Source organism: Amblyomma americanum, chromosome 9 (assembly GCF_052857255.1).
Source record: "Amblyomma americanum isolate KBUSLIRL-KWMA chromosome 9, ASM5285725v1, whole genome shotgun sequence".
NCBI lineage: Eukaryota > Metazoa > Arthropoda > Arachnida > Ixodida > Ixodidae > Amblyomma > Amblyomma americanum.
Window position 1 is genome coordinate 61074731 of NC_135505.1, and position 13546 is coordinate 61088276.

Consider the following 13546-nt stretch of genomic DNA (forward strand, 5'->3'; position numbering starts at 1 on the left):
GCTGGCCGTTCCTAGTGGCGATGCCGCTGGTGCTGCCGCGATTGTAACAGCGGCCCCTGACACCACCAAGAACGCCCAGTGCACAAAAGATTCAAAAAGCCTTCCGAACAAACACGCGGAATAGCCGAATGCTACTGCAGCCATATGGTAGAGCCCGCGTGCATATGATGGTGGTCTAGCGCAGCGCGGTACGTAAAATATGCGAGTAAAAAATGTTTTTTTGTAAACCCGGGTGATAAGTTAAGGGTGCGCAAATTATGCGCGTAAATACGGTATTCTATCTCGTCCTCTCCCGATTATGGCAGCCTTGTTGAGCAGTTTGTAAGAGCACGTTCTAGCTGCCTAGTAAAGAGCTGTAATTCTTAGGCATGGTGGAGCATGCACAGTGAATTGAGTGAGGGCTATGTGTCTCATCCTTTTTAATGCGATAGCATTAGACTTCACAGCATGCAATTCCATGTCCTGCGTTAGTCACAAAAGTTGCTGATTGGTCAAGAGGGCTGTGATTGGTCAAGAAGTTGTGTAACCATGTGACGTTGTCACAATCTGCCCACCGTGCCACTTCACATCATGCGAATTTGCGTTCTGCATTAGTCACAGGAGTTGCCGATTAGTCGAGAGGGCGATGATGTAGTGTGCCTTGGTGGTCTGGCTGCAGAAGACGATGGCATGCTCCCAGCACGCTTGCCAAGCATGAGCAGATTTGATTGTGTGGCTGCGCAACCGAATGCTGGCGGCGCACTGTCCTCCTCCCATCTGGCTGTGTGGGTCCTGTCAAAATATATTTGTGGAGATCTGACAATGACTTTCGTCTGAGGTTATTCTCCACAATCTTCACACGGTCAAATGACTATGGTGCGAAAATTCCAAACTAAAAAATAAGGGGAGTGCGCAACGGGGAAAGGGTGAGACATAAAGGTTGGAACGTATTCTCAGTGGCTCACTCAGCGCATGATTATGTGTGTGCTGATAAAGATACGATGACAGGGGCAACATTGCATATGCAGTGAGGGAACTGACACAGATATATAAATAAGTAGAGACAGTGTCGCTTCTAAGCCTATTGCATTCCACTCTTAAGGTGACTTAAGCGCCCTGATAAATTTGTTCTTTTCTTTTTTCTTATTCCTTGCACTTTGTTTTAACAATGCAGTACCTACTAGCCTGTTAACTCTCTCATGATTTTTTTATTATTGTTATTTCAGTCATTTTGTTATTGATTACATCTCACTCCACTAAGTAAATCTTATGCAGTTAGGCTGTAATAACTACTAATTTATTGTTTTTGTCATTTTTTCCTTTGTTGTCGCTTTAATCTGAGCACACAATCACTTCTTTCTCAATGGCCCCATGCGCACATTAGCAAGCTATGATAATTAAAGATGGCCTTCCATAGTGGCTTTGGTGTTTGGTGGCTGTGGGTTCGAGCCCATCCGCAGTGGCCGCATTTTGAATGGAGGTGAGATGCAAAAGGTGCGCATGTGCTGCTTGTCAGCGCACATTATGAGATTTAATCCGAGATGTCGTCCTAAATTAATCCGGAGCCCACCACTACAGCATCCCTTACAGCCCATGTGTTGCCTTGGGACGTTCATCCTCACAATTTACAGATAGATCTTAAGGAGGAAGATAGGTAAGGGTGCAGAGATGAGAGAATGGCTGTTGCACGTGCAGACATACCCCCTGCTGTGCGTGCTCCACGGCTGTGACCCACGGCAAGAATCGAGCCGGCAGAAGGCCACCATTGAGCTTCCCTACAAGTACATCACATACCTCTCCATGGGGCTCACCATGTCCCTTGGCTCCCCGTGGCTCTTCCAGCTCCTAGGCATCCAGAGGGACGAGCTGCCCTTACACCTCTAGAGAAAAGTGCCAGAGGTGTATGCAATGGACGCGACTGTGTGGACGTGCCCCCCGCGTCTTTGCCTGGGACCTGTTGCTCGCTCACCACTCGCCATTTTGGCACGTCCTGTGTGTCATGTGGTATGGTGTATCACGCAGTGCAGCACTGTATGGTGGTGCATATTGGATTAATTGCTTCAAGTGGCAAGGACCTCTCCGAAAAAAGCCTAGTAGTCGCAGGGAGCAAAGCTGCTTGCCCTCTTTTTTTAGCCAAAGCCTGTGCTTTACTTATTCTTCTGCAGGTTTTTTATACCACAGCTATTCCTGTGCATCGAGTGGCGTAAATGGTGGCAATGTTGTCTTTGCCCTGTGGTGCATGTAGAGAGGGTGGGTTAAAAGATCTCAGGCCACATGTTCTGCTTTTAAGCCGGGTAGTCGGTGATGGCACCAAGGGGAGGCGAGGGGTGGCGGTCATATGCCGGGCCACAGAAATATCTGCCGAGCACTTCGTTCAGACCCTGAAGAGGAGGAATGTAGTCTGTATTGGGCCCCCTCGCTGTGGATCCACTGCATTTTATTTATTTTATTTTTATGAAAAGCAACCTGCCTACCCACCATTTACCCCTCTCCCTACTTACTACTCCATGCCACCCGATCACAAATGTTCTGGCGCTGTCCCTATGCTCGAAATCTCTGGAGGCAGAGGAGGAGTCTCATTCTCACTTTTCTATCTTGGTACTGTCATAGGTACCTTGAGTGTCCAAATACAACCTTTGTCCGTAAAGTTTCGAGACTGATTTATTTTCTTCTCTAGAAATCATGTCCGAAAACAAATGTTGGTGCGTATGTATAGCGCCATCTTTCCGGGCTAACCCGGGCTATTTATGTTAATTTCTGTGGCAGCTGATAGATGGCACTACATGTAGAAAAATATGTTGCCTCTAGTCGTCTGCGCATTCTACTGTGAGTGAATGTGGAGGGATGGATGTCCACCTCGAACAGCGTGTAAACATAAAATTCTGTGTGAAGCTTGGCAAGACAGCCACACAGACGTATGAGCTCCTTTGTGACGCTTACGGCAACGAGACATTATCGCGGGTGTGAGTTTTCGAGTCGCACAAAAGGTTCGTTTCGGGAAGAACGTCGGTGGAAGACAACACAAGGCGGGGGCACCCTTCAACCTCACGGAATGAAAACGTGGCTCGGATCAGGGAACTCGTACAGCAAGACCGCACCATTACAGTCTGCATGCTATCAGATGGTCTCGACATTAGTAAGACAACATGCCACCAAATTTGGCGTGAGAACTTAGTGAAACGAAAGCTGAATGCCAGACTTGTGCTGCACTCCCTCACACAGGACCAGAAGGACACGTGGGCATCAGTGAGCGCTGGTTTGCTCTCCAAGGCTAAGAAGGATGCTGCATTCGTCCAGAGCATCATTGCTGAACATGAAACATGGTGTTTTCAATACAACCCTCAAACAAAGAGCCTTGTGCCGAATGGCGATCCACAAGCTCTCCGGCATCGAGAAAGGTGCGGTGACGGAAGACCAAAACAAAGACGATGCTGATAGTTTGTTTCAACGCCAGAGGTGTCATGCACCATGAGTTCATCCCACAAAGGCGGACGGTGAACCAGGAGTTTTATATCCGCGTGCCCCAACACATGCGTGATGCACTGCGACGCCGTCGCCCTGACTTATGGACATCTGGACAATGGAGCCTTCAAGTACAGCATTACTGTACTTCCCTATCCCCCATACTCGCCTGACCTCTCCCCATGCGATTTTTTCCTTTTTTCTCGTGTGAAGAGAGCCCTAAAAGGTTGCAGGATGGGGAGCGTGGAGGCCATTCAAAACGCCACGACAAAGGAGCTGACAGCCCTGTCAAAAGAAGCATTTTCCAACTGTTTCCAAGACCTGAAGAAACGTTGGAAGCTCTGTACAGACTGCAAGGGAGAATATTTCGAAGGGGTGCTGCACAAATGATTTCAATGCTAAACACATTTTTTTTAATGGAGTCAGTCTCGGAACTTTACGGACAAAGGTTATATATGCTCAATAGCAGACCCTGTGGCCTGGGAACTTTTGACGAACCCTGTACATACTTTGTGTTGGTTCACAGAGCCACCGAATGATGGTGCAAAAGGTTGTTTGCTTTGCATGCTGAGAAAGCATCTTTTGTCTTTTCTGCCATCACTGAAGTGCATTTTAATGCTGAAAAATCTGACTGCCGTAGTGACTGGCTTCACTTAAAGCTGCTGTAACAGCGTGGCTCCCAAGAGTCAAGTCTCTTTCACTGTTGGACCATCTTGACGCTGCCTTCAGCTGGGTTTGTGATGTGTCCATATCTCACAGCCTGTGCTTCCCAGGTTCTGTCACAGCCAGTTTCCTGCCAAATACAGGCAGCATGCGAAACCTGCCTTATTTAAATGCTGGGTCAGCAATGCCGTCCCTCTTTGTCGTTTGACTATGCCGTGCCTGTTGTTGTTCAAACCCGCTCTAGGTATTGAGGCTGGGGCCCCAAAGATAGCAGCAGCATTGTAGCAGTATTCAAAATAATGCTGCTATTAGTCATGGCATTTAACACAAATATGGAATAGGTCCTGAGCCCCTGGTATGTTTCTTTTTTTTGAGCTGACAAAGTCATCTCCTTATCAGTTAAAGGTATTTGAAAAATACTATAGCTGACAGTGCTTTGCTTTACAAAGCTATTTTTCTCTGAGTAAAAATATAGTTTGAAAATTGATTACTATTTCTTTTGAAAGATAAATTTTCTGTGATCTGACCAAGATATTTAGTGCAATACCATTAGTTGCCACAGGGCTTAGGGGGCCAGGAATGAAATTTCCACAATGGCCTATGACAGACCACAACAGTACGAGTCTATATGCCTATCTCACCTTTGGTCAGCATAGTGACCCTTGTTATGGCTAGTTCCTATTGCAGTGCTCCATCCAGGAAGATCTTGAAGTTTTAGACAAATGAGGTGCGCGAACAAAAACCAGAAGTCCGGCGCATGACTAGAAGGAGTGCAAAGTTAGGTGGGTGAAGCATGCATCAAAGTTCTTTGTCTTTACATGTTGTGAAACTGCAGTTTATAACACAATTGTTGTTCACAAGCAGGAATGAAGCAGCATCCGTGGTGAAACTTGGCCATGTAATAGATCCGCAGTTGAAGGCTCACTTAACTGAAAGGATGACTATGGTGAGCATGAGTTCAACGCTGCCATTGGTGCCAAAGTGAATGAAACATTTAATGATGGGAAATAAAATATGGCACAGAGCTGCTTATGTATATAGAAAGTTATATTTTTGATTTTGCACTCATGTTTTCCGTGTGGCCGTTCTGTGGATGTCTGCACTTTTTAAGCTGGTTTTGAGTCCAGGGCACCGTTAAACCTGCACAGATTCTTGCTGCGCTTTTTGTGGCATTTTTATTTCCTCGCGTTGTTGTAGACCACACTTGCAGGTGTTGTAGTGCAGGACTACTGGTAGTGACGTACGAAAGCTGGTCCACTGCCTGTGATGTCAACTAGCATGGTGTGGCCGAAACTAAGGACTCTATACTTAGTATGATGACCTGAATGGGTGATCATCTTGTTGTTTGGGCTGTTATTTAGTGAGATGTGTCGATGTTGCACAATGCTGTGGCTTCTTGCATACCTAAGAGCCACTCTTTTTAGCTCACTGCTAGCACTGACTGTTTTATTATTTTTTGTGTGCCTGACGTGTAGTCTGCCATATGGTGGTTGTACTGCGTAATGGTTGGCAGTGCTGTTTGTAATGGTTATAGCACTAATATAATGCAGACTCAATTGAATGCTTAAAGAATCCTGTAATATTGCTCCGCATATTTGGATTCAGAAAATGAGAGTTGTACACGGTCAAAGTACTGAGATTTCAGTTCAACCAAGAAGCTTTTTTGGTTGGGTTGGTGGATTATCTAGCATCAGAACAACAAATGATGCAGGGATGGGGCGACAGTAGAGGACAAATTTCTCTATTTTGAAAATTAGCAGAAGCACCTTTGTACAAGTGCGCAAGTGCAAATATACATGAAGAGGTACCCATGGTCGAAGCTCTGATTTCATTTGAATACCCAAAACTGTACAGAACATATCAAGCCCTTTGCTTTGTCTGAAATCATGACTTAGCAACTCTGAGCTCCAAGGAATAACGCATTTGTTTTTTGGAGCAGGTGCGTGATTTGTTAAAGCCTTGCATATCAAAGTAAAGTATATTTAAAAGTGGTAAAATTGACATGTATCTTTGCAATTTTTTTTACAAGACAAAGTTACAGCAAGCAAGGTACCTGGCACATATGGTTGCTTCATCTACTTAGCTGTGTTTTGTCAAATGTAAATCCAGCATGTTTGAAGACTGAATGTAAAAGTGTTGTATTCCCATTGATTGAAACTGATTGAAACTGTGATTTCTGGAGTCATATGTTTGTATTTACTAGATGCTAGTTAAGCAAATGTTCATTGTTGGAAACATTTACTGTTAGAAAAAATGTTCACATGAGACAATGTTGTCAGAATTGAAAGCTGGTTCAGTTGCCATACTAGCGAACAGCATTCTGTGGCTGTGCAGTGGAAGCTGTAAGCCCGAGGAGCTGGCTTCCACTAGTGTTCTGTTTGCATACATGCACGAGCCAAAGACACAGGCCTGTGAACTAGCAGTGCATGCTTATAGCTTCCACTGCATAGCCACAGAAAGCTGCTCTCAAGTATAGTGCTTAATGTCTCGATAAAACAGTGCAAAAACAGAAAGCAAAAAATTTGACAAGAAGGGGAAGCAGAGAGAATGAGTGCTGTCTCACACTGAGAACACACTGGTACAATTATGCTAACACAGGGTTCAATGCATTTATTTTTGTGATTATGTTTTCTACATTGCTGTGTTGAGGTGCACTGTGATCTGGTATTGGTGATACAGTAATGCCAAAATACAGGTGTGTAATGTGCCAGGGGAGTTATACACATTATTCTTTCTTTTGCATGCCTGGCTTTACTTTTCAATCAATTCAAGACTAAATGATTTTAAAAATGTAAAACATAATGGAAATGCAGAGCGGGTTTACTGCTTAGTATGACTGAATATTTCTATTTCTTTGGTAAAAATCGAGTTACAGGTTCTGTGCTTCAGCTGGGCTGGTGGGCAGAAACATTGCACATCAAGTGAGATTGGTATTTATAATTTGCAATCTGTTGAAATAATGCAGAACTATAAGCGAGGTCTGTGCATTGTTAAAAAATAAACACCCTTAAACCGTTTTATTTTGTTAATGTAGCACTTAATAAACACCCTTAAACCGTTTCATTTTGTTAATGTAGCACCTCATAATCTCTTTATATATCAATGAGCTTGGTACCAGAAGGTATGGGCTGAAAATGTTCATCCATTATGCTGTTCCTGTTTTTTTTACTATGTGCTCCTGAAAATTTTGCACTATGTTTTCACAGAATCCTTGTAAGCACAGGTACATGTTTACCAGGGTTACACTTAGAAAAGTCATGTCTTGCAAACTCTTTAGAAGTATTTCAAGCTCGGACACAAGTTTGTAATATCGAATCATAGCCGTGGTGGCCGCAAAACTGCCCAAGTGCTGTGCGATGTCAGTGCATGTTAAAGAGCCATAAGTAATCGAAATCGATCCACAGCTTTCTGCTGCTGCATCGCTCATATATTTGTGAATTTAAACCTTATTAACTGATCAAAACCAGATTTCAAGCTGAGATAATGCCAGATTTTTGCCCTGTGAATCATGATGGCTGAGCATATCCACTCTGACGTAGTGAGAGCTCCATTGGTTACATGTTTGTACAGCGTAATTGAGCCAACTGTGGCTGCATTGAAGTCGCACCGAGAAGTCATTATATTGACTTGCTCTGTAGTCGTACTATGAGACGCCTAGTCATGGAGGCATTATCCATGTATTTAGCATGGAGAGTGCTGCTTCAGCAATGTCGGTATGTTACCTAACCTTGATGCACTTATAAAGCCACCGGCTTTCAGAGTGGGTCTTTTGTTTTAGTAAATGGAATTGCATGTGGCAGGAATGCAATTACTGCATGGCAACTGCATTGCCAGTGTTTGTTTGAAACAGAACAAATCATGTTGCAGCCCGGTCTGAAAGATTTTGTGGAAATTACATTCAAACGTTGCGTTAATTGAAGCAGCACCAGATGCAGAAATGTACTGTCTGACATTCGTTAGCAGAGTAGAGATTGCACAAACAAGTCTGTACAAAATGCGAGAATGCACTAATGCAAAATTTGTGCTCTAATTTAATTACATGGCCTTTACCTTCATTGTTGCCAAGATATTAGGAATGTCTGTTTAAGCGCTGTGCAGGGACGCTGAAGGTGGACTTTTGGTTGTCACTTAGTTTGGATGGTCAAGAGATCTCGTTTTGAAATAAAAAGGGTTGTGTGCAGGCACAGCCAAAATTTGATTCACTTTTATAGCCTTTATAGACAGCAGTCTGCACTATGCACAACAGAGGGTGCTATTTGTACAGTTGCCAATTTGCACATTCTGTGGCACTATTGCCAGCACATGAAATGCAGTGCAAACCGTTCCTTCTAAGCTTGCGTGCACATGTCCAGTGTGTTTTTAACCACTGTGATTATTTGTGCACAGATGCCAGGTGGATATTAAAGCAGTGCAGAGCTAAGTAGGAAAATGCTCTTTTGGTTGGTTTGCAGCTGTTGAGGCCACGGTATAAATTTCTCATGCTTCTTTGCCCTTCCAGCGGAGAAGTTCTAACTTGACCATTCTTGAAATTCAAACCTTGATGGATGTTTCTTTTTGAAAATAGGGTCAGCATTTAATCAGAACTTGCAGATGCAGCAAGTGTCATTGTGCAATTGCAAGTCGTGAACGCACTGAAACTTCGCTTTTCGAGAGTTAGGAAAATTTCTAAGCAAATATTCCCTAGCACATGGTGAAAGGCAGCTTACAGTCAACGTCACCCACTACTTAACAGTAGCAGGTGCTGCCAAGCTGTTGGCTGTGAGGGCACCTCGTGCGGAGAGTGAGTGTATAATTTTTTGTACTCCAGGCCACACGACGCTGTTGTCAAGAGATACCAAAACTTTGCAATTCATTCTATTCGCACAGTTATGACACTCCTCCCGTAGTCCTTGTCTTCATGTCCCTCCCTGCATGCATGCTGAGCTTAACCAGAGGCAGACTGCTTCGCTTGTCACGCAGTCAAGTTTTTTACTTGCTGCAGTCTTCAATATATTCATGGCTAGCACATACTTGACAGTTTAGTTTTATATCGCTAATAGAGGATGCTTCTATGGCTTCAGAAAGCCACGTGTTAAAGAGCATGCAGTGGTCTGCTGTTACACATGTTAACTTCTCAGGGATTCATGGAAGACCACCCAGCCAGTCCAGTAGAGTGAACTACTACTTGAGCAAACTTGGGGGCACCATGAGGGAATATTCACTTGAATAAAAATTCGCTCTATTGAAAATCGCAAGTAATATTTAATATCTTATTTTTGTCAACCAAAGTGAATTTTAAGCATTTAGAGAGTTCATAATGCAATTTGTTTTGCAGTACTGAAGATTGCATGCATGTTTTATGTACGTGGAAATTTTGGATAGAATTCATTATTTTGGTGGTGAACTTTTTATTTACAATTGCCAGCTTTGTAAAATGGACGTGTTTCTATGTATTTTTATGTGCCTTTTTTCATACAAACATTTGCTCAGTGTCAAAGGTTTCAGCTGTCGTAAACACATTAGTGCCTTTTGTACTGAAATTCTTGTTGCATTTTCTACCAAAACAAGTTCTTAACATTTTCCCAAAAAAGAGAGGCAGTCATGTGCCAGTACATTAAGCTGCTGCTCTAGTTAGAAGCCAAACATATAGGCGTACCAGAGGAAAACAGATGTCAAATCCAAAATTTTCACAAGTTCCTGTATCGAATCAGGTATTTGGTCTGTGCTAGTTGGTTCATTACTATCAGCACATTAATTCAGTGGGAAGGAATGAAGGCACAAAAAAATACACAAGACTGGAGCTATCGTGTCAACATATTAATCCGCTACCTGTACTGTGTTGTGTTTTTTCATGTCCTCGTTCCTTCATGCTGGCTTAATCTGCTCACGTATTGTGCTGTGAAGCTTTGCAAGCTAGCAGCTTCAGAATAGCAGAGTGCAAGATTTAATTCTCAAAAAATTGCTGCATGTCTGACAAAATGATGTATTTTGTTTCAAAAGCAGGACATGTTTGCTGAGCTGACAGTAGCGGCGTACTGAAACTTATCAGCTAATACATATTTCGATTCCTTCTACATGGTTCGGGCACAAGATTTAGTGAGTTCACTTAACTGTAAAGTTTGAGCAGCATCTGTTCAAGTGGTATTTCACTATATTGAACTCTTACCTTAAAGTGGTGTTCTGTTGGAAGAAAGAATTTCACTGCAGCCTCGAGCATGTTTTCTTGGGGCAAAGCTTTGAATGTCATATTAGGCAGAATAACACGGAGGCTCTCATGCACATTTCTTAGCTTTGGTGCCTTCGAATAAAACCTGCGAGACCATTTCTGAAAACTGCGGAGATCCTTGAATACTGATGACCCCACATTTCAGCGCGTTTTTGACAACTCTTTTGCGCCCTTGCATTTAATCAAATCATGCCACAACTAAGCAAAGTGAGTTGGATGTGATGTCAGTGGTGTGCTACATGTGAGGCCTGCAAACTGCCAAGTGTATTTGCCCTCAGGATTTGTTTGAAACACCTGTGGTGCCTGTGTTGCATTAATTGCACTCTACTGCCCTCAGGGGTGGCTTGAGTAGCATCCTTCTGGTGACAGCATTTTCGCACTAAGTGCGTTTGGAAAACCTTTATTAGAGACTTTTAGCAGAGCGGGCCAGCGGAGCGGAGCAAACGAGAAGGGATGCCGCTGCGCATGCGCAAAACGCTCAGACGGCCAGCGGGTTTATGGCGCTGCACGCTCGCCCGCTCCTCTGGTCATTCAGCAGAGAGTGCCCAGCGAGGTAAGGCTTCGGCTTGACTTGGCCATCGCAGTGCCAAACTTTTTTTTAAAATGACATATCTAACAGATCATAAGGATCATTCATATTAAAGAGTATACTAGGAAGACAAATAATGTCCTTATTTTAGTGTAATAAAAGCAAGCATGATTCATATTCATTTCAGCGTAACTCTGCTTTTCACCAATAGGTGGGGCAGCACAACGCTCTGCTTTACTGTGCTCATTTTAGACGCTGCGCGAAAACTTTATTCATGCTACGTTCCGCTGGCGCTCCGCTAGGGGGCTCTCTGTGGAGTGGAACGTAAATCCGCTTAGCTAAAAGTCTCTATTGTGTAAATATCAGCATCAACTCTTCATGAGACATGTGGGAACACTGTGCCACGTCCTCTCATATTTCTGATGTCTCTCAAAAAATGCACATCCTTTTCAAAGCATGGTCGGGTGAGATCATAACCCCATTTTACATGAACACTGCATTCAAGTGTCTTGAAGCTAAGGAGAATTTGCACTTAATTCGCTGAGCATGTTTAAAATGCTGTTGGCAGCAGAAATCCTTTAAATTCACACCACTTGTCTGCTGTGATCTGTATATGTCTGCTGGCACACTGCCCATGTGAAAGTATTTTTTTCGACATTGAAAATAACTGCTGCATGACTGGGGTGAAGCAGTTCCGGTAAATACGTGTCGAATTGTATTTGTACTCTGATTTTGGTTGCACAGTTGTGAAATAAAGCTGCATACTTTCATCTGTTTGTACGCAAAATACATAGTATATCCACCAGTGTCGGTTTGGAGACCTTGGATCCAAGCCACCTAACTGGTGTATATTTAATTATTTATTTTGTAATACTGTCAATCCATTTTTGGGATTTTTACAGGAGTGGACAAGAACATATGACACACAGATACAGTTTCACTGACTAAAGTTTGAAGCTTAACGGTGAGATGATAGACATGCAACACATGTGACACAGAAGTTAGTTTATTTCTTGAGATGCATGAAAATGCATGCATTGATCCTATAGAAAGAGGTCCCAGAACAATATGCTGTAATGGGACCTCTTTTAATAAAATGGATCAATTGATGACAATTTTTTGCAATAGCAACCATGAACAGCAATGAGTTAAAGCATATCAGGTAAACATTATGACATATTAGGTAAAAGTACATATTGAAAGGTAAAGGCCAGTGATACCACAGATAGTGGAAACGCAACACAATAAGCAAAAAAAACTGATCAGACTAGCAGTTGAAAATAAACGCATGAAGCCGGTGTTCAAAAGACGATAGGAGCTATTTCAATATCATAGGGCAATGAATTCCAAAGTTTAATGAATGAAAATACAACTGTATGAAATCTGAAGCTGGTGCAAACTTTCGGAAGAAACAAATTATTCCAATGTGAAAAGTGTGTAACATTTGAATTCGTGATGTCCTTTAAGAGTATGAATTGCAGAACATTAGGATCACTGACTACCCTGTATTCAATTTAATGAGATTAATATCCAGTATGTTAAGCTCGATATGAACCAGTTCCCCAGTCCACCCATCAATCATAGTTCAGCCAACCGTGGACAAATTTATCAAGTAGGTTAGTGTTCTTTTCTTAGATTTAGTTCAAACAAAACAGAAAAAGAAGGAATCAAGCCATAAACAAGAATGGCACTGGCATATGATACATACATTAGAAGAAAGCACAGCAGTAAAAAAAAAAACATCCATTGTGAAATAAATTTATGAACAGAGCTAGCTTGATAAATTTGTCCACGGTTGGCTGAACTGTAATTGATGGGTAACTGGTTTCAATCTCAGACTACTTGTGGAAGAAATAAACATCTGAAGGCATTTTTGAACAAAAGAATTCTTCGAGAGTGAGTGCATGCTTGTGTTGAGTAGTTCCAGAATGGTTAACACGAACAAAGTCTATAGAGGACAACATTAGTTATTAAGAATTAAATACAAAAATTTGAGACGGTGTAATTTAGCACGTCTGGACAGCACGTGAAAGCCTGCTGACTGTAAAAGTTCTTGGTGTAAGATGCAAGTGTTATCACATTTGCCTTTTAGGTTGATTGATAGAGAAGACGTAGTTCTAATGTAAGGGATAGCAGATAAATGTCCAGATTAAGTAACGTGATCTACACACACCTAACAGCAGATGCACAGGAAAAAGAACATAAAAGTTGTGTTGCAGAGAAAACTTGCAATTCTAAAATACATGCTCGCATGCCGGTTAATCGCGCTCGCACATCAACACGCGCACCCACATACGTGTCAAGCTTGTTCTTCAACAATCTTCGTCCATGGGTTCACCTTTGTAGTCTTGTTGGCATTGGACACCCAGCTTCGGGGCTGAGCACACATTTCGCTGACTACTCTCCCTCCATACTTCTGAACATAATGGTGCCTCCCACCCTCGGCCACTAAAACAGGAAGACTCCTCACGCAAACAAACTTAAAAAACGCTCGCTTGTATAAGAGGATGCTTCTAGCTTTTCATACCACGTCACCGGAAATTTGTCACCCGTTATAAGAACGAGGGGTCTGTTATTACGCAAGAAAGGACATTGATCAGCTTTAGTTGAATGAGAATGCCCGTGGCACGATGAATGTGATGTGTAAGAAAAAGATCATACCAATGCCAACATAGCTTGCTTGTCGTGAAAAGGTTGTGCGAAGCAGG

General features: G+C 42.7%; 1 protein-coding gene across 1 annotated transcript in view; it reads left to right on the top strand.

The window, feature by feature from the left end:
- LOC144104755 (sphingosine-1-phosphate phosphatase 2-like) overlaps positions 1–11608 on the top strand; it is a 59779-nt gene extending 48171 nt beyond the window's left edge. The window contains exon 5 of the mRNA XM_077637928.1: positions 1675–11608. Within this exon, the coding sequence (XP_077494054.1) occupies positions 1675–1863 (189 nt within the window). The 3' untranslated portion in view covers positions 1864–11608. The remainder of the gene's footprint in view (positions 1–1674) is intronic.
- The last annotated feature ends 1938 nt before the right edge of the window (positions 11609–13546 follow it).